The following is a 21469-nucleotide window of genomic DNA, read 5'->3' on the forward strand; positions in this document are numbered from 1 at the left end:
ACATGAAACATGTCCTAAAAGGCTTTTCTGTGAGTACTAAGATGTACTGGTGTGCACCTTGTGCACATCATTGTCAGTGGTTTGAACTGTTGTCATTGTTTCAGGTTTTTCTCTGTTTTTACAGTACTGTCATTCTGGCTCTTATGTTTCTTGTCTCTCATCATTTTGGTTGTTTTTGGTCAGTGACCAACATATTAATTCACTATACAGCACACACAGACTTATTTTGTTTTTCTCCATGTTCTGATGGAGGTGACGAACCTCCTTGAAGAAAAAAATAAGCCTGATCCCTTAAAAGGATAGTTCAGGATTTTTAAAGTAATGTTCTGTTAAATAATAAAAAGCAATTAATAGCTTCAGCCTCCTTGACCGACTTATTTTGATCTATACTAAACAAAGACAGCAAAATTGTTATCTACTGCAGTTTAGATGTTACCTGCTTATAAACTTTAAACAGAAAATCAGTTTAAAAACCTTGAATTTTCCCTTTAACGTGTGCTCGTTTGCTTTAATCCTGACATTAACTGTCAGTAAGATAAACGATCCAGTGAGGCAACAAACCAATTATCCTCCAGTGTCCAGATGACAATTTGCTGTCCAATCAATGATCAAATCAAGCTGTAGTTCGAGGACCAACTCATCTAACCTGGGAGTTAACAGCAGTATTAAAAAATAATGTTTCAGGAGTCAGCATGACAGGTAAATTGTTTGACAGTCACTGTAGAGCAGTGATGCCGTGCCATTAAAAAGCAATATTCCTTATTTCTGTCTGTCACATATCCTCATTTTGCTCCGTTTTGGCTTCTACCTGTCCTCTCTGATACGAGCCAACAGGGCCTCCAGCCAGCCCTCGGTGCACTCGCAGTGAGCGTCGAGGAAGGTGATGACTTGACCTGTGGTGACGGCCGCCCCCCTAAGCCGGGCTCTGATCAGACCTGAGCGCTGCTCCATCCTCAGTATCTTCACCGGCACCTCTAAAGTCTGAACATAAGTCTCCAGCTTCAACTTTAAAAAGTCTGAAACAAAAACAAAGGAGTGTGGGCTGTGGAGTGATTCAACTAGAGCTGAAGTAATTACAGTAGAAGCTTAGTCAGGAGCCAAATGATAATCAGAAAATAATAGTCAGGAATTATGAAAGAGGATTGAAAGCTCTTATTTTTAGTTTCTACTCATGCTGTGTTCCGTCTAATATGTAAAATAGTATTTTGCAACAAATAATTTAAGGAATTTGTCACAGGAAAGTTAAACTGACATTAGGGCTGCACAATATATAACAAATATCCCATCGCAAAGGACTGCTTGGAGTGTAAAGATTGTTGGCAAATAGATTTCAGCGGTTATGAACTTTCATTTTTTATGTAAATGTAATATTTAGCCAGTTGGACAGTCACATGGCATCAGATGCTCACCGCAAACGCAAATGACATCACCCAAAATGCTAAAGGTCACAGAGTGATGGAAGCACAGATGAGGAGAGGAAAAAAAGAAAATAGGCACATATCAGAACTAACATGGTCATCGAAATATCTACCATTATTTTCTCCAACGCAAGATTTTCTAATATCGTGCAGGCCTAACTGAAACCTTTCCTTCATAGCTCATCTCTTTTTTTGGCACAAACTAAGTAAAGTTAAAACAACTATATACCTGCTTGAATAGCAAAAATATAATAATCTGCTTAATTTAGTATCACTTCAAATAAAAGCACCACAATCAAATTTGCACATGATGGATAACATTAAGTCCAACAAATATTGCAATGATTGTGAATTCTTTGTAAAACATGACATTTTACAAGGAGAAAATTTATGGATGACAGAAAAACAAACTCTCAGTCTGGAAATAATATTATAGATCCAACAATGGAAAAAAAGCTTCTTAAGAAGATGGCATTTGAGTGGCATTTCACTATATTAAGAAAAAAATCTGAATTGGAGATAAGAGACAATACAACGAACTACACTGGGTGATATCAACAAACAGTCGCCAATCAGCAGGGGAATCTTACAGGCTTACCATAAAAATATTAATAAGTGTGATAGACAGGAATGTTATTGTAAAGTTAACAAGTCTTCTGACATTAATCAGGTATTATAAGCTATTATTCTGAGATATGGAATGGATACAAACATCTGAAAGAAAGTGTTTAACATATTTTAACATATGGATATGCAGAAAAACAATACAGAAAGATTTAAATAATTTAAAATAAACACAAACTGAGGAAAAACCTTTTTAACAAAAAAAAAATGTATGCAATTCTTAGTGAGGTACAAATTAGGAAATCCCTACATTGATTCCTACTTCAAAAACAGCCTAAAATTACACACAGGTGTGTCCATCAGGTGCACATGATTAAAAACATTACTCAGCATTTATAAAAGGTGGCCAGCTCACCAACACAGCATCATGTCTGCCTATCAGAAGGTGCTTCAGGAAAATTTGAGACTTTTTGTGCAAAAAAAAAAGCTAAAGCAAAACAGGATCCTGCAACATGCAAAATCCCAAAACATAACAGTAAATCCACAAAGGATTGGTTTGGTGGAGCAAACCTTCCCCAGAATGAAGTCAGAGACTGGCACACAGCTCACTGAAGGCATTTAAACTATAAGGAGGAAACAAAACAACCATTAAGGAAAAGGGTATCCTAACTTTAACATTACCTATAAAATGTATTTTTGTTGATATATTTTGTTTAATTGTAAAAAAAAAATTTTTTTTGCTTTTAAAGCGCAATTAAATCACATTATTTTCCAGCAATAAAACAAAAGGCTCAATATGTGAGCATTTCTTAAGGAAGAACAAAATGCTTCATGGTGTGCCTTAATTTTGAATGACTATGTTATTGTTTAAATAGATTTCCTTTCTATAACTTTAGCCCAACCATTAAACTATGAACCTTCAACAATAAAAACTGAAAGCATTTGTGGAGTTGGGCTTCTGTACCGATCTCTGCATGTAACTACTGAGAATTCTGATTAATGCGCATTTGGATCGAGTTTTAAAGTCTGGTATTGGGTCTAAGGATTTTGTTGTATTATAAATAATCTTTTTATACTCTTTCAGAATTTTTTGGGTAAATGAATAAAATTTTAACGAATTAAACTACATGTCCACTTGATACTTTCTATTCTGTAAGAAGCTGATGAGTTACAACACAAACTACCAACCTCGTTCACTGGCGTCATCCACCAGCACAATCTCCACCAGTAGGTCCCTCGGGGAGCGGTCGATGACACTGTGGACGGTCCGCAGCAGGGTGCTCCACGCCTCGTTATGAAACACGATGACGATGCTGGTGTTGGGCAAATCATCTGGGTACACCTTGGTCTTACAACTGACAGGGTGACACAGACAAGAGAAATCTGTGGAACAAAACCCACACAACTACATGTAGAGCTTTACAGAAATATAAAAGGATTTGATCTGAGGATTTCCTTAAAGACAATCCTTTTGAATATGTGACCAGATCATTTAGAGTAATCATACACAGTGCCTTTAGAAAGTCTTAATGACCACTGAACACTTTCCACATTTTTTCACATTACAATCACTGACATTCGGGTTTTTTTTTTACCACCAACACAAAGTGGTGCCTGAAAAAAGGATTTTCTTTCACAAATAAAATCTGAAAAGCGTGGCATGCAATTGTTCTACCCCCTTTACTCTGATACCGCTAAATAAAATCCACTTCAGCCAACTGCTTTTAGATATCACCAAATTAGTCTGTCTGTGTGTGTAGGAATAGCTCAAAGAACAAAGTGTCTGGCCTTGAAACACTCCATATATTCAGTCCGATGAGATTTGTTTGCAGATTAAATTTGATGAACACATATGTGACCATCCACAGATCTCAAACAATTCATTTCTAATGGTCCAGAGTCACACACCCCAAGATGTCACAAGATATCCATTGATCAGCAGAGCTGGATTAACGGCATACAGATCTGCTGAGTGTTAGTCAAGTAGTCGTAATATGACAGTGAGTTTAAATATTATCAGTAGCTGAACTATACTTAACTATCATTAACACCCAATGTAAATGTAGACACCTACACCAACATTTCTGTTCATCACTACAATCTGAAATTACTGCAAACCTTCGGAGTTAGCTTCAAAAAGTAGCATATTAAAGAGACTGAGAACACAGTTTTGGTATCCTGCTGCTCTTCAACACTGCCACCGGTGCAGAAACATTCTCTCTGGGGAAGGAAGGAGAAGTAAAAACATTGTTGACAGCAGTGTCATCATGTCCTTGGCTCGATGCGACATTTGCGAAAGAATAACTAGAGACTATGATAAACCAGTGATAAACCAGTGGCTGTTATTGAATAAAGAATTTGCTACATTACAGCAGAGGTGGACAGCAAAAGTGCCGCATATGGCAGGAGGGGGAGTGGGGAGAAGTGACGAAGGGTGCAAAAAGCCACCGATGCAGACAGCATTGCTCGTTCGGTCCTGTCTATTTGACATGACAGCGCAGACTGACAGAACTAGGCCTGGAGGTTGCCTTAAAGAAAAAGTGCTATTGCCCTTCACGAGTAACTCTGCCCCTATCTGAATAATTCTCTCTGCATAGCTGCAGAAATTTTGCAAGGTTAAGCTGCATTCTGCAATAAATCCGTTGTATTATTTATATAGAGAGAAAAAAAGTTCTATAATGGACAGAAAAGTTTGGAGCTGAAAATAGCTGAACGTTCACCTTTTCTCTGTGAAATCAATTTATCCAATTCAAAAGAAAGACAAAAGCAATTTGAAATAAACTCCAGACGTCAGGTTTAACTGTTGTTCTGCATGTTTAGAGGCCCCCCTGGTTCAACACACCTGAATGTAATGGATGCTTCATTACCTAAGCAGATTTCCAAATTAGATAAAAGGTTTAAAAAAAATAAAGGGAGGAACTTGAATGCATTTATCTGTTACCTGCTGAGGTTGGTCAACTTATGCCAGGTTTATTCATGTCATTTAAGTCCTAACAAAAAGCGTTTCACAATAAAGGTGTATGCACACACGGCAATTTGTGTGCCACTCGCCCAACAGAAGAGCAGCAAGGCAAGAGTCTGAAAGCCTGTTTATTTTTACAAGTCTGCATGGTTGGATATGAAAACAGCCGGAATAATTTTTATTAACGACCAAAATAAAATGACAAAGAAACAAAACACTCTCTGCTCTTGCAGCCTGAATGAGCTGCAGATATGTCTCTGTAACGTCTTACCTCTCAGCTCTTTTTCCGACTTAATTTTTAAACTCCCTACTGACATTGAAAACAGCCAACTTTGAGTAATCTTCCCACAGTAACAGTGTCCACACCGAAGAGTGTTGTTACAGTGACCTGTTAGGGCCTAGATATAATGTGCTCAGTAATCATACAGAAGAATCAGATTTTCGATTTCCTGACCTGCTGGTCACTGCTCTGGACTAGTTAAGCCAATACCAGCCCCCAGGCCCTCATGGATGGATCTCCTCTACCAGGCCAATAGCCCAAACCCAATATATCCCACTCTCAACACCACCACCACTGACATGGGACAAACAAAACTGTTTTAATTGCTGACTTCAGTGCAAAGCAGAGCCACTTAAAAGTTGAAAACGGTAGAATTAATTAATCATATTGAGACAAGCCTTGAGAGTGGGAAGAAATGTGCACTTAAAAAGCAAAAAATAAATAAAAAAAACAACTCCGGTCAACAAGATAGACTTACGCGAGGGGACATTGGGGAATTCTTTTTCTTTTGCGTCCCCACACAATACTTTTGTATTTGCTCGCAAAAGTTGTTAATCACCTTGAGAAAGCTGTGCATTTTGGAACAGCAGCACAGATGACAAACTGCTCACAAAACAAACAGCACTGATATGGCATTGGTATAGTTTACTTGTCATATGCAGGTTAACACGCAGTCAACAATGCAATTAAATGCTTAGGATAAGAAGAACCGTTCAGATTACTATAAAAATAAAAGCACTAATGGCGTGCAAAAAAAAAGTACACATCATGCAGCAGCAATAAGCAAATAAAGTGTCACAGATGTGGTTTAGTGCAGTATTACTGTCCAGAGTTCAGAAGTTTGACAGCTTGTGGATAATAACTGTCTTTAAGTCTGATTGAATATCATTTTATTGAAGGCCAATTTCAAAATAAAACTCAATAGGCTAAATCTCAAAGACGGGTGTAGTGTTTGTTCCATTTTTGCAGTTATCTGGTTTGGAAACTATCCCACAAAGTATTGCGAGATAACGAAAAGACTATTTCGAGAGAACGCAAAAAGTATTGCCTGGGGACCCAAAAGTATTGCGAGCGTACGCAAAAGTATTGCGTAGGGACACAGAAAAAAAATTCCCCCATGCCCCCTCGCGGGCTCCATACAAACTACACATCCTACTAAAAGGACTACCGCAAAATAAATTAAAAAAATCTATTTTAGGTGCTCAATTTGAATTAAATCCGCTCTCTCCAATTAAATGAATGTACCAATAATCCATCAGTTTGTTCAGACCAGGATACATATACCCACTGCTCCCTGTCCACTTCACACTACTACATTTTTTAAACAATCCAATAGGGCTTTAACTTTCAGGGTACCATTATTAACCCACGCTTCTTGCATTAGTTTGGTGTGGAGTGTTTAAGAACCAAACTTAACCTACTCATTTTCTGATCGGACCTTTTACAGAAAGCAACAAAATCTTATACATCCTCACCCTAAATGAGAGTGGTGATCACCTGAAACTAGCATACTGCTCATCTGACCACATGCACTGCATTATAGCTCAGTATAAATCTGCCATTACAACCCAAACAACCACTCTTCAACAACCTCCCGGGGATTGTGTCCAGAATGCATCCTTACCAGATATTCACAAGTCCTCAGCAGTCTTCTTTAGATGGGCGGAGTAATGACTCCACTGTAGAGCTGAGCTCCTAATCCTGTAGCTAAAAATGAATTCTACCAGTAAGGAAGAAGCTCATTTTGGCCCTTTGTATCAGTAATGTTGTTCTTTTGGTCACATGCTATGGCTCCTAAGAACGGCTGATGGTAACATTGTAGACAGAACGGTACGGTTATAGCTTTGATTTTCTCTCTATTCACAACAACAGACCAGTACAGTGTCCGCATTGCTGCAGATGCTGCTGCAATCTGCCTATTAATTTTTCACTTCATTGTACACTCATACTTGAACTTCTTCACCTGGGGTAGTAGCTCACTCCCACAAGGATTCTGCATTGCACTTTCCATAATTAAAAAAGCATCTACCAACATTTTAATTTGAATAACTGTTTAGTTTTGCAGCTTGAATCACTATCTGCAGCCCTCTCTCCTGATGCAAAGTGGAAGCCTGGGTAGATGTCCCTGTACAGATTTGTTGCAGTAGCTGTTTAATTGTCAGTACAGTATTGTGATTCACAGCAGTCATGTGGAAGAAGAAGCATACGCACCCATCCAACCTCACATCTGGTAGACTCCTGTTCAGCGCAATCATGTCGCTGGCCATCAGGTTAAACTGGTTAATCTTAAAGAGCTCCTTCATCTTCTCCTGGTCGTTTTTTGCGATGTTTACTGCCTTACCCATCTCACCCGGACCCTCGTGGCTTCGAGATATCACTGCTGTAAGAGAACAGAGATGTTTCTCTCACTAATGAGACACAAAATAAGCAAAAAACAGCTTTTGAGACGATTTTAAAGTGAACACAAAATATAGCCAGACAAAAAAAAAAAAAAGACAGGTTTGGCATTTATCCTCTATATTTCTGAAAACTATATAAGGCCTAGCAACACGTGTAGATTGTACACATCCAGTGAGTGCCACAAAAAAGTATTTGCCTCCTCACAGATTTCTTCTGTTTTTGCCTTTTGTCAAACATTTCAGATCAAACATATTTTAAAATCAAAGATAACCTGTATAAATACAAAACGCAGTTGCCAAATGATTATTTTTATTTTTAAAAGGAAACAAAATCTATCCTAACAAACCAGCCGCTATTTGATAACATAGCTTTCCTTCTTATTAAAATAGGAATTACCTGTGAGTAACCACTTTATGTTTACCGCTTTATGTCACAAGTCACAACAAGGCTTGATTACTGAATCTACATTTATTCCTTATTAATCCATAATACTGAAAATGTGACATCATATTTACTGATGTTTTAGAAAAGATTGTTCCCACATATTTCAAGCATGCAAAGGTGAAATCTAAAAGAACAATCCTTTTTCTGAAACATCAGTGAGCATGAAACACTGTAAAGCCATAAATACAGACTGGGCATTAACCCTAAATAAACTCATCTCGCAGCTTTGGCTTCAGCTAACTGGGTATTAAGCACTGCCTGGCAGCTATATTTAAATTCATAGATGATCTACTGGGCAGATTTGTATTGAGATTTAGGAGAAACTATGAGTTCTAGGACGTTGCCAGTTCTAGCTTAATGGCAAAAAAGGTTCACATAGTTGCTTATAGCCCTCCTGGGAACATTTTCCTACAGTTCTGCCTGCAGAACATCAGCAGATTAGTTCTGCTGCTACAGCACAGTGTCAGCTCCTTTCAACAAAGGTAAATATTATCCCATGGATTTATGACGCCGCTCTCCCCCACTCTCCCTCAAATAATCCTTCAAAACAGAGGCAGTGATTTCCATGAAAGAGGGCAATGTGGGACACTGGCTGCACGGCTAACAGTTTAGCGGACTCCATACAAAAACACTTTGTATAAATGGAATGATGTTGGCCATGTTGTTAACCTCAGCTGACTCCGCTCTTTTCTTGATATTGCTGCTGAAAATCAGCTTTCATCTGATGGTAACAGCTACAGAGTTAAGCTGGATGCCTGGGTAAAGTGTTCACTCAAACCCATCACTCTGTATGTCTGGAAACACACGTCAAGAAATGTCTCACGTGATGAAAATGTACGACGATCAATGGGAGTCATGTTTCTGATAGAATTCTATCATGTATGAATGGACAGGCGGACTAATGGATGGATGGACGGATGGATGGCAACTACACAACACATTCGTCCAGGAAACTAAAGAGGATTTTCTTCTGGGAGTTTTTAAATACCGTATTTTCCGCACTATAAGGCGCACTTAAAAACCTTTAATTTTTTCAAAAAATGACAGTGCGCCTTGTAATCTGGAGCGCCTTATATATGGATCAATTGGTTAATTGGTTGATCCATACTGGTTGTACACGGCGCACTGTCAAAATGTTTCAGTACGACTGGTAAACTACAAAGCCGCACCGCTTGCAGCATTACGGCTACCGTAGTCAGGGGCGTCGCCGAAGTAATAGCGGTAAACACCTGTACTGTGCTTACTCCTAGTCCAACACCACTTGTGTGTGTATAACGTTTGAATGTACTGTTGCAGGAATTGCCTGAACTATATGTGATTAGAAGCTCAGTGTGTGGGGTGTATGTTTCGTGTGTGTGTATGGAAGATGTTGACATTACTCCTCCGGACAGAGGTGGCGCTGTGTGCTGCCGTAGCTGAGAATCAAGAGTGAAGGAGTGACGTCGGTATTATTGTGTGTGTGGGGTGGGTAGAGACGGCGACCGGAGCAGCGGTGTATGAGTCTGTAAGCCCTGTGTTTTTACGTGCTGCAAAGTCATTAAAAAGAACCCCGAATCTCGTCAACAACTCAGTGTTTTGATGCTGTTTCTTCATGCTCAACTCAGCAACGTATGAGTGAGGGAGTTAACCCCGAGGAAACTAGTAACTTCGGCCCTGGAGAAAGCGTCTCCCCTGTGTCATCAGACTACGGTCAGGGGACAGAAACAGGAAAGGTTAACAGTACTAACGATTGATTTAGTGCATCAAACTGTTTCTTTTATGTGTTTACTGAATAAGGGAAAAGTTCCCTTTCACGTTTTAACTAACGTTTGATTTCAACTTCAACTTCATAGACTCCAATGCATTCCTAACGTGAGGTTGGCTCTATTCAATAGAATTCTATGTAGAGGAGACCTTACCATGAGAGTGAATGGAGTTATCAGAACGCTGGTTTGTAGTGTATTAATAAAGTTTGACTGACTTATCTGACTGTTTTGTTGACATTGTCTTTAGCACAGCTCCATCTCGTGGATGCATAACGCAACCCCAGTCAAACGTTTGACTGCAGTAGCTTCTATTCTATGCGCCTTATAATCCGGTGCGCCCTATATATGAAAAAAGTTCTAAAATAGGCCATTCATTGAAGGTGCGCCTTATAATCCGGTGCGCCTTATAGTGCGGAAAATACAGTACCTTTACCACAGGTGCTAATAAATGTGATGTGTGTTGTAACTGTATTTATAGGCCCTCTAAGAGCTTCATTATTGCCTCAGCTGGTCTATCAAGATGAACAACAATCTGAATGCACATTTTCTGCTGCCCTGAGTCTGAACATGGCTTCCAACATCCTGTAGCTATGTTCGGTCTCATTTACTTTACAGAAAAGGCTCTGCGTAGCTGAGCACAGTTGGAGGCTCCTTTGTAGGCTCAATCCATTACCTTCTCCTCCTTTAACCGCTGTGCTCTCCCTCCTGCCTGCAAGTCTGACACCGCTGGCATTATATTATTAATAACGGACACTCCTCCACTTTGCTAAATGACAACAGACTAGGTTCATCATATAAATTACTGCTCTAAAGAAAGGAAAACATACCGAGTTTGCTCTGCTAGAAAAATCGTATTAACATTAAATCATTGTGATCTTAAAAATATATCTGACTGTTTGTTCTTTTTTCATTTAATGACTGAATAAATAAAGCCAACTCATTTATATCATTACCGTTAACATTTTATGTGCCAATGCAAGTAATAGAAGGTATACAGGACTGTTTTTCGTTGTTTTCTGATTATGATTACTAATTTTTAACATTGTGATGGGTGAAAGTCTTTCCAATAACCAAATTTTAAATAATATTTTCAATAAACAGAGAACATAATATTTACTTTAGGATAACAGGTTAATCTGGTGAATAACTTTCACATTGTTTTAACTGTGGTTGCAGTTAAAAAGAGGTCAGTGCTACAGAAAATTAGTAACAGAAATAAATCCCAGATTAAAACTAACAGAGTAGAAACCTCATTGCTCAATTAGTTTAGTGTTATGTAAAAGCTTCATTTTCAACTGAAAGCGCAGCTCTCCCAGCGTACCTTACCAATCAGGAAAACCATGCTTTTCCTGTTAAAATACATCGTTCTCGAATAACCATCTGCTCAGAAGAGATTTAAAATTGGGTTTGCTGTGGTGCAAAACAAATAGCAGAAGAATTAACAGATTTTCACTTCAGAGACCATTAAAGGTCAGTTTCTGCACATATTATTAGAATAAGTCCCAACAACTGTACTCTGAGCATGTCAGGAGAACATCAATTACTAGCTCAGCAGAGTGATGAGTAAAATGATCACAGTTCATTGCAGTAACAGCTAAATGCAGTGTTTGCAGTTTGCCTGCCCTAATAAGTCATTTTAGGTGGAGACCATTTAAAAAGATCATTATCCACTTGGTAATAGTAGCAAGAGATTAATGACCAGTTGCTCTCTGGCTTAAAAAAAGAGGAAAAATTAAGAAATTAAGCTCAGGTCCCAATTAGAACAGGGAACACTGTTTTCACAATATCTGGTTATCTACACATTAGTTACCAGTAAACAATGACAGATTTTGGTGGCCTAAACTTTTTTTTTTTTTTATACCTTCCAACCCCTAAAATATTCTGAACCATTTCATGCCTTTCACCACCACCACCCCTCCCATGGCCCTCTGCCCCACATGCCCTACCCTTAACTAAAGTAGCTAACCAGTGCAGCAGGAAATTGCTTTTTTTATTATTAATAAAAGCAATTAGATGATCTCCCTTTTTATTTTAAATGTTTGTTTTATTATGATGGAACTGATGAAGGTTACCATACTGTGGGAATATGAAACTTCATGCTTATGTGCAGGACTACCACTTTAGTAAAACCTGGAGAATGACATTTCTAATGAACATTCAATGAGATCCATGGACACAATTTTTCAATGTTTATTTACTGGGACTTTTAGCCGATATCAAACAAATTAAAAAAAAAAAATCATCAGATTAGTGTGACAAAAGATTACATTTTGACATCTTAAGACCCTGAATCCCTTTAGCTGGGTATGCATAAGAGGTGTAAACCAGAGTTTGTAAGTCTGTCTAATTCACCAAACAAATACAATGTCTTTGCATAACACCATCTGCAGTCGAGGCATAATTCAGTCATTTAGGCAACAAAATAATCCATGATTATGCACATTTGTCAATTACTACCAAACCAAAAAAAAAAAAAGTGTCTGATTCTGAATGACCACTGCTGCTTGCAACACTTATTTAGTGAGGAATATTTACTGTATCCTGAAAGCTGTTGGTAACTGTGATGCAGGAGGAGAAACAAAAATTAAAGCACCCAGCTACACAAAAATAAGGGCAAAAGTGACACAGGTTTATTAATCCTTTAAAATGTAGTTTTGAGAATACTGTAGAGCTTATTTCCCTGTCATTCATTTTTGTAAATTATTTGTAAAGTCATAGTATACTACGATGTAAACGCCTAAAATCTAATGCAAAAAAAATTTGAATGTTTTTGCATTACTAATGAGATGTTTCCAAATACATCTCATTTGTGCTATTTGCTTTGTGAATAAGACACACAAATGAACAATAAATGTCAGTCAGTCAGTCATTTTCTACCGCTTATTCCATAATGGGTCGCGGGGGAGCTGGTGCCTATCTCCAGCAGTCTATGGGCGAGAGGCAGGGTACACCCTGGACAGGTCGCCAGTCCATCGCAGGGCAACACACAAACAACCATGCACACACTCATTCATACACCTAAGGGCAATTTAGAGAGACCAATTAACCTAACAGGCATGTCTTTGGACTTTGGCTTTGTGAATAAGACACACAAATGAACAATAAATGATGAAAAGAAAATGAAATTTACAGGGCAATGATTGTAGATATGTGCAATGCCCAAGAAACCCTCAGATTTGGTTCATCTTACATGTAAACTAACTAAAGAGTAGCATTTTACTTTTTTTAAAAGCATGAGCCAGAGTAGCCGGCGGCTCTACCTCGTTCCAACCTAAAAGCAGATTAGTAAGCCTCTTATAAAACATGGCAACCTGCTTTCTTGAGGGCATGTGAGAAATCTGGCTTTGCTAAAGATGAACTCTGCACATTTGATCTCAAAAACATAATTTTGGAAAAGAGAAAACACAAACATGTATGCCAGAGAATTTCAGGGCATGTCTGCGTGTTTTGCTCTGGACTTTTTCCAGAGTTTCTGTTGTTGTTCACGCATGTTTTTCACAACAGGAGGTCCTCTGCTGGTGATGTGCTCTAACAGCTTGACACATGGAAGGGCCGCAATAGTGGTTGTCTATAACACACAGAAGCCAGTACATGATGCAGAAAGTATGGTTTGGAAATAAATATGCGTTCTCATGTCCAAAATACTAAGAGTGTAGGATCAGGAACATTTTTAATTAATGCCACATGTATGTAAATACATTCACGTTAGAGAGGAGCGAGTGGAAAAGAACACAAAGGTGAGCTTTGCATTTAAAACAAACTGACATTACAACATCCTCTGAGATGAACAGACATTAATGCAGGAGTGAAGTCAGGAGCAGAGGAGAAACAGAAAGTAAAAATTAATGCAAGAGATTTAATTGGATTGTTGGAAAAGAAATATCAGGTATTATACAATACTGTAGCCAGCTTTACTTTGCTGTCACAATGTGTATTCAGCTATGGGTACATTGTGTGTTAATACTGTACTAAAATCCGTCATCTTCAGTTGTACTCTCTGTGCTCTCATATAATGTATTCAGCTATGTTTAAATTCCCCGTCATGTCTATATTAATAAACAGTGTTTCTATTTCTGTTGTGAGATGAATTAACGAGTCTGAAAAAATAACCAAATCCAAGGGAGCAATCACTGGTTTCATAGCAACTGCGTTACCTAAAAATAACAAAACAATTGGGGATTTTTGATATATTTACATGTGAAATGGTCCCTTATGTTCAGTGCTGTGTGCCTTTGCCACTGTATGTTCAACCTGCCCACAAGTTGTGTCCAATGGAGAAATACAGTGATGTGAAAAAAGCATTCATCTTGTTACAGATTGCTTCTGTTTGTGCTTGTTTGTCCCACTTAATTTTTTAGATCGTCACGCAAATTTTAATATCCGACAGACATTCCCGAGGAAATGTAAAAAGCAGTTATCCAATGATGATTATACTCATTGGATATTAGGACAAAAACACTGTACGCTTCATGAAATTATGCACAAGGGAAATAGCCATGGTACAATCTAAAACGCAGTGAAAAAACATCATGGAAGCCGATTTGAAACCAAAAACAACATTTAGTCTAAATAAACTAGATTTTTTTTTTACACAACTTCAAATACAACATTGCACATTCATGGGTCCCAGATGTACAAAAGTTAAGTCTTGTACAGCCTTAACTGTTACTGAAAGAAACAAACATACACAGATACTGTAATAGGAAGCTGACTCCCAAGCATGGCGTCAAAATTCCCACAGACCTTAAGTCTACTTTATTTAATAAAATGTTGAGAAATACTCTGAATCAATTTGCATTGGAAATAATATTACTTCACAGTTAACAGTTTTAGAAATGATAAAGGAAATAGTTTTTATCCAGAAAGTACAGAAAAATAAAGTGGTTTGAAATCTATGAGCCTATATACAGTGAAGTCAGCCCAGACGTTTGTTTCTTGATAGGTAATTAGACAGCTATCAAAATAAAACAAAACAATGGAACAGGCAGAATCAATTTTGAACAATAAAAATTTTGGTTTTTATATATAATTAAAAAAAAAATACATGTTGAGAATTATTTATTCCTTTTTCAATAATCAGTGGAAAAATCTTTATTGGCATTTGGAGATGAGCTCCAGATCTTGAGGTTGAAAAGCCTCCTTGCCATAACCCTAATGTTTAGCTCTCTTTACAGATTCTCAGTCAGATTAAAAAGGCGGGACTCTGGCTGGCCCACTCCAAAATGTTAATATTAGTTTCAGTCAGAAGAACCATGTTAGAGAAATTGAAAGATTACTTTAAACCTGAATCTATCCAGGGTATGAATAATTTCATTTTCAATTAAATAAATGTTTTTTATTAATTTCCAAAAACATTTCCAATGTTGATTACATTATTAACCTGACTACACATAATTTTCTCTCCTACATTATTTCTGACATACTGAGAAAAGAGGTGACAGAAAAGCCAGACTTGATTGGTTCACTTTCAGACGTAGCCTGAAACTTTACGCCTCCTCGAGTTTTGTCTGTAACTGAAAAGGTGTGAGCAAGGTTGTGAACTCACCTCGGAGGGCAGGGAGCAGAGAGCGATCTTTCCTCTCATCACATTTGTTACATTCACTGAAGTACAGCAGCAAGAACACGTCGACCAGCACCCACACTAAGGAGGTGGTCAACACCACCTTGCAGTAAACAAACCGCCGCATCACCTCCGGGAACTCAGGCAGACAAACAAACAAGGAGGATGGTGAGGGCCTTGGACGTCTCAGACAGCCGGGGAGGTGTTTGATCTCTGCAGGTAGGGTGAGGATGAAGGGCTGAGACGAAGATGTTGTGGCCAGGAGGCATCATCCTACAGGTAGAGGCAAAGAGGCACACAACAAAAAACAAATAATTCAATGTTTAAAAATATAAATTGAAATCCAATTATTCAGGATGCATTTCAGTTTCAGTTTTTAGAAAAAATAAATCTAAAATGCAAGGCATGCATTTGTATCCAGGCCGCCAGAGTCCATATTTTCTAGAACAGGGGTGGGCAAACTTTTTGGATCATGGGCTAAAATGGGTTCTAGAATTTGACAGAGGGACCAGGCCAGGAGCGGATGGATGTAGTATTTGTGTGAACTACTATAAATGACACGTAAAAGCCATAACATTCAAAAGGTTCTGTCCTTTAATAGATAGTAAAGCATGGATATGCAAGGCCTATTGTTTAAATTATTTTCCAAATGCATTTTAAAAACCTAAACAGGCCGTATAAAGGGATTTAGGCCGCAGTTTGCCCATCCCTGTTCTAGAACCACCTTTCACTGCTACTACAGCTGCAAGACATTCGTCTCAAATCTAGATTTCGCCCATTCTTCTTTGCAAAACAGCTCAAGGGCTTTTATATTGGCTTCAAAACGGTTTTTGTTGACAACACTCTTTAAGTGTTGCCACAGATTCTTCATTGAATTTAGGTGTGGACTTTGACTGGGCCATTCTAAGATAAAAATGCTTTGATCTAAATCTTTTGATTGTTACTCTGTGTGTGTGTGTTTATGTTTGTCCTGCTGGAAGGTGAATCTTTTCAAGTCTTTGCCTCTAAAAGTTTATTTTTTTCAGAATTACCCATTTTTTAGCTTCATCCATCCTCTCAACAACTAAGCAGTATACATGCTGTAGAAAATTATTCCCACAGTATGATACTGCCACCACCGTGGGCGTAGTGTGCTCAGGGTGCCTTGCAGTGTACGTTTTCCGCCAAGCATACAGTTTCGCTTATAGGCTCCAAAGTCTGACTTTGGTCTCATCTGAAGGTTTGCTGTATCCCTAAAATGGTGTGTTTCAAACTGGATATGTGACTTTCTATCAACAATTGCTTTCTTCTTGTCATTCTTCCATGAAGGCCAAATTTGTGGAGTGCACAACTAATAGATGTCCTGTTGACAGATTATCCCACATGCAAGTTATAGTGGACATTTGGTACTATTGTATCTAGTGAAACTTTTCTTGAAAGTTTTGATTTAAAAAAAATAAAAGAAGAAACACAAATGCAATGCAGTTTCTCAAAAACCCAAAAGCTTTTTCAATTATACTGACCATTGACTTTTTTCTCTTTTGTCTGAAAGGAGAAGATGTCCATTTATACATACACACCCCTACTTCATCAGGAGTGCTGCAACAACCATCTGGGAAGCTTTCATATCAAAGGCAGTTTGTGGAGGTTAAATATACTCTGGCAAAGAATGTGGGCTTCACAATATTTTCTGATGAAAATAACGTATTTTTCTGTCAAACAGGATTTGCACTTGGCTGAAAATTATAGGGTTTGTGACTGAAAGCCACAGTCAGTCATTTTCTACCACTTATTCCATAGTGGGACGCGGGGAAGCTGGTGCCTATCTCCAGCAGTCTATGGGCGAGAGGCGGGGTACACCCTGGACAAGTTGCCAGTCCATCGCAGGGCAACACACAAACAACCATGCACACACCTAAGGGCAATTTAGAGTGACCAATTAACCTAACAGGCATGTCTTTGGACTGTGGGAGGAAGCCAGAGTACCTGGTGAGAACCCACGCATGCACAGGGAGAACATGCAAACTCCATGCAGAAAGACCCCCGGCTGGGAATCGAACCCAAGGCCTTCTTGCTGCAAGGCAACAGTGCTACTGACTGTGCCACTGTGCAGCCCCACTGAAAGCTACACAAAAGCATAATTGGCATGGAAATGGCATGATGGAAAAATGCTTTCAGCCATCAAATATCACACACATGTAAAAGAATTAAGAGGCTTTCACAGTGATACCAAATATATGCAGTCAATCTCCAAAGTGTTCATTGGTGATGAAAAATAGGATCACAATATATACTTGTATCGTCCAACTTAAAAGGCAAACAAGTCTGTAAGGCAAAAAAGCTGCAACAACATGGCCTTGTGTTAACCATCTTTAAAATACACAACTTAAAAAACATTAAAAGGAGCACTTTATAAGTATAATATCAAGTCAGTTAAACATCAGGAATACTGATCTGGTCAGTTAAGTAGTAGAGGGGGTTGTTAAAATTAACAGGTGCACTGAAGGGGCAACAATGATATGACCCCAAAAACAGACATTTTGTGATTGGTTTTCAGTAGTTTTGCGTTTCACAATGACCACAGTCAGTATTGATAGCATGAGGAGTTACCTGGACCTCACAGAGGTTGAGCAGGCAGTCCAACTCCACCAGGATGTCACATTAAAACGTGCCATTGCCCGAAGGTTTGCTGTGTCTCCCAGCAACGTCTCAAGAGCTTGGAGGAGATTCCAGGAGACAGGCAGTTACTTTAGGAAAGCTGGACAGGGACGTCGGATGTCCTTAGCCCATCAGCAGAACCGGTATCTGCTCCTTTGTGCAAGGAGGAAAAGGATGAGTACTGCTAGAGCCCTACAAAATGACTTCCAGTGCGGATGTCTCTGACGAGACCATGAGAAACAGACTTCATGAATGTGGCCTGAGGGCCCGGCGTCCTCTCGTAGGTCTTGTGCTTACTGTCCAGCACCATGGAGCTCGACTGGCATTGCCAGAGAACACCTGAATTAGTAGGTTTGGCACTGCCAGCCTATTCTTTTTACAGATGAGAGCAGGTTAACTCTGGGCTCATATGACAGACGTGAGAGGGACTGGAGAAACCGTGGTGAACATTATGTGGCCTGCAACATTGTTAAGCATGATCGGTTTGAAGGTGGATCAGTGTTGGTCTGGGGAGGCATATCCATGAAGGGGTGCAGGATAAACAATGGCCCCCTGACCACCATTACGTATCAAAATGAAATCCTCAGACTCATTGTTAAACCCTTTACTGGTCCAGTGGATCCTGAGTTCCACCTGGTGCATGATAATGCCCGGCCTCATGTGGCAAGAGTATGCAGGCAGTTCCTGGAGGATGAAGAAATTCAGAAAATTGACTGGCCTCCACACTCCCCTGACCTAAATCCAATAGACATCTCTGGGACATCCTGTTTAGGTCCATCCAACACCACCAGGTCACACCTCAGATTGTCCAGGAGCTCAGTGATGTCCTGGTCAGGATCTGTGAGGAGATACCCCAAAACACCATCCGCCATCTCCTTAGGAGCATGCCCAGATCTTGTCAGGCACCCATACAAGCATGTAGGGTCCTTACAAACCAATGAGTAGCATTCTGAGTTGCTGTAATGACATTTCAGGAAATTAGACAAGCCTGCTGCGTCCGTTTTTCTGTTTAAATTTCTCAGTGACTTCAGATGAGGCCCTTTATGGGTTCATAATTTCATCAAATGGTATTTCATCAGTTTATCTTGATGACCATGTCCTGGTAAGTTTACATTTGTGCTACGCTCTTTCCATTTTCAGATGATGGACTGAGCAGTCCTCTGTGAGAGCATGGGACATTGTTTTATAACTTAACCCCACTTTAAACTTCTCCACAACGTTCCCTAGGACCTGTCTTCTGTGTACCATGGTCTTCATAAAGCTGTTTGTTCGCCATTGTTCTCCAGCAAACTTCTGAGGCCTTCACAAAAAAGCTGGATAAATCATGGGATTAAATTTTACACAGGTGTACTCTATTTAATAATTACAAGACTTTTTAAAAACTCTTTATTTTACTTAGGTGTTAGAATGAATGGGGCAGAATATGATTGCTAACCACCTATGTATAAATCATGTATCCTTTTCCATCCACTTATCAGTTATGCACTACTTTGTCAGTCATGCAACATCTCTTTTTGCTTGGTTTTGTTTTGACACTAAATATCAATATAGTTTGATAGTTAAAAAAATTATCTGTGAGTATACTGTAAGTATATTTACCTATATTTACCTTTAATCATTTTACCAGTGTATAATACCTGCAGCTGTTTCTGTAGGAAATCTAAAGCTAATTTCCATACGTTTCTCTTGCAGCATGCTAATGACTCAGGCTCCACTGACACAAACATATATTCTCCTCTGAGCTCCCTGTCTACATACTCAGTAACAAATGGCGCTGTTGCCTTGGGCAAACTCGTACCTCATTCAGAAACAAGTCGGCCGCTGTCCAGCAGCGCGAATGCAGGGCCCACAGGGGGGTGGATGATTTCAGATGCAATCACAACACAGATCAAGAAACAAGCAGAAACGCAGGTCTGCCTGTAGCTTATCTAGCATATACCTCCACTCACATTGTAGACAGGTCAATGCTAATAGTCAAATTATGCCTGATTACAGCCCACACCACCTACTTTCAAGCATCTGCCATAAATAATAATGGGTATAAAACCACCAACTGTTCCGCAAGCAGCTTCCTCGAGGTTTGTCCAAATATATGCGACTAAATTATTCCAATCGTCTGCATGGAATAATATCCCAGGTCTAGAAAAACTTCTCTAACGCTAATGCCAATTCTTCCTGTCCGTTGATGACAAACAGCAGGCCTTAAAGGTCTTCTCAAGTGACAACTAATTGAGTTTCATTCATTCTTTGTTGTGAAATGTCTGACACCATTCTCCAAGTTGGATTACACATTTGTCACTTATTCAACAGGAGCAACTTCGCTCACTGTATGATACAGAAAGGCTGATTAGCAAATCAGTTTTCTTACGCCTGAACCAGAAAAAACATCAGAAGCTTCTTACCTGGGCTAAGGACAAAAATAACTGGACTGTTGCTCGGTGGTCCAAAGTCGCCCTTTCAGATTAAAGTAAGGTTTGTATTTAATTTGGAAATCAAGGTACCATGTATCGGTAAGAGTGAAGAGGCACAGAATCCACATAGTCCATTGTGAAGTTTCCACATTCAGTGCAGTGGTGTTGGTCCATTGTCTTTATGAAGGCAGCAGTCAACACAGTCATCTACCAGCAAATTTAAAGCAACGCTTGCAACCTTTCTAGAGAGGCTGACTTCATTTACCAACAGGACTTGGTAACGACCCACAATGTCAAAAGTACCAAAAGCTGGTTCAGCGACCATGCCAATACTGTTCTCAATATGGCAGCAAACTCCAACCTCTATAGGCCATTGTCTATAAAGGAAGTTCAGACAGTAGACCCAACAATGCAGATGGCCCAAATGCCGCTATCAAAAAACTGGACTTCCATTACACCTCAAGGCTGATCTAAATCACACACAGGTGGACTCTTTATAGCAATTAGGAGACTTTTGAAGTCATTTAGTTAAACCAAGATATTTGAAAACAATGTAACATTGTCCTTCCACTTCACAATTACATGCTACTTTGATTTGGTCTAACACACAAAATCACAATGAAAACAGTGAAATGTGATTCTGATGTGACTAAATATGAAACATTTCAAAGGGTGTGAGTACTTTTGCAAGTCGCAGGATGGTCCTGGATTTTACAATAATTCAGCTTTGCAAAGGGACATAAAATACTAGATTTTATCTTTGGCAGTTTGGTAGCAGTAAAGGTAACCTGGCTTTACACAATCCTCTCCGGAACAGAAGGTGATTATGGAGCTGATCTCTGTAAACCCATTAAGCCATTCACTGTAGTGCATTTTGATCAACATTACAATGTGTATAATCTTGTAAAACACTTACCAAAATGTTATAAAATACTTATTCTGCAGTGTTTTTCTATGTTACCAAAGATGATCCTATTAGTTGCTGGGTGTGACGTGAATATTAGTACAGCAACAGCAGCCAAGCAATCAGGCTACTATATTATTTGGT

General features: G+C 39.0%; 1 protein-coding gene across 8 annotated transcripts in view; it reads right to left on the reverse strand.

The window, feature by feature from the left end:
- galnt13 (UDP-N-acetyl-alpha-D-galactosamine:polypeptide N-acetylgalactosaminyltransferase 13) overlaps positions 1–21469 on the reverse strand; it is a 53632-nt gene that overhangs the window by 31515 nt on the left and 648 nt on the right. For 6 of the 8 annotated variants that reach the window (XR_007038973.1, XR_007038974.1, XM_047370330.1 and 3 more), the window contains exons 2-5: positions 15359–15646; positions 7436–7604; positions 3171–3337; positions 809–1016 (exon numbers count right to left, since the gene is read on the reverse strand). Coding sequence is in view for 6 of the 8 variants with exons in the window: in XM_047370330.1 (XP_047226286.1) it covers positions 809–1016; positions 3171–3337; positions 7436–7604; positions 15359–15500 (686 nt within the window). In the remaining 2 variants the exon portion in view is untranslated. The remainder of the gene's footprint in view (positions 1–808; positions 1017–3170; positions 3338–7435; positions 7605–15358; positions 15647–21469) is intronic. The other 2 variants (XM_047370331.1, XM_047370328.1) reach the window with 1 other exon arrangement.

The sequence above is a fragment of the Girardinichthys multiradiatus genome, chromosome 7, assembly GCF_021462225.1.
Source record: "Girardinichthys multiradiatus isolate DD_20200921_A chromosome 7, DD_fGirMul_XY1, whole genome shotgun sequence".
Taxonomy (NCBI): Eukaryota; Metazoa; Chordata; class Actinopteri; order Cyprinodontiformes; family Goodeidae; genus Girardinichthys; species Girardinichthys multiradiatus.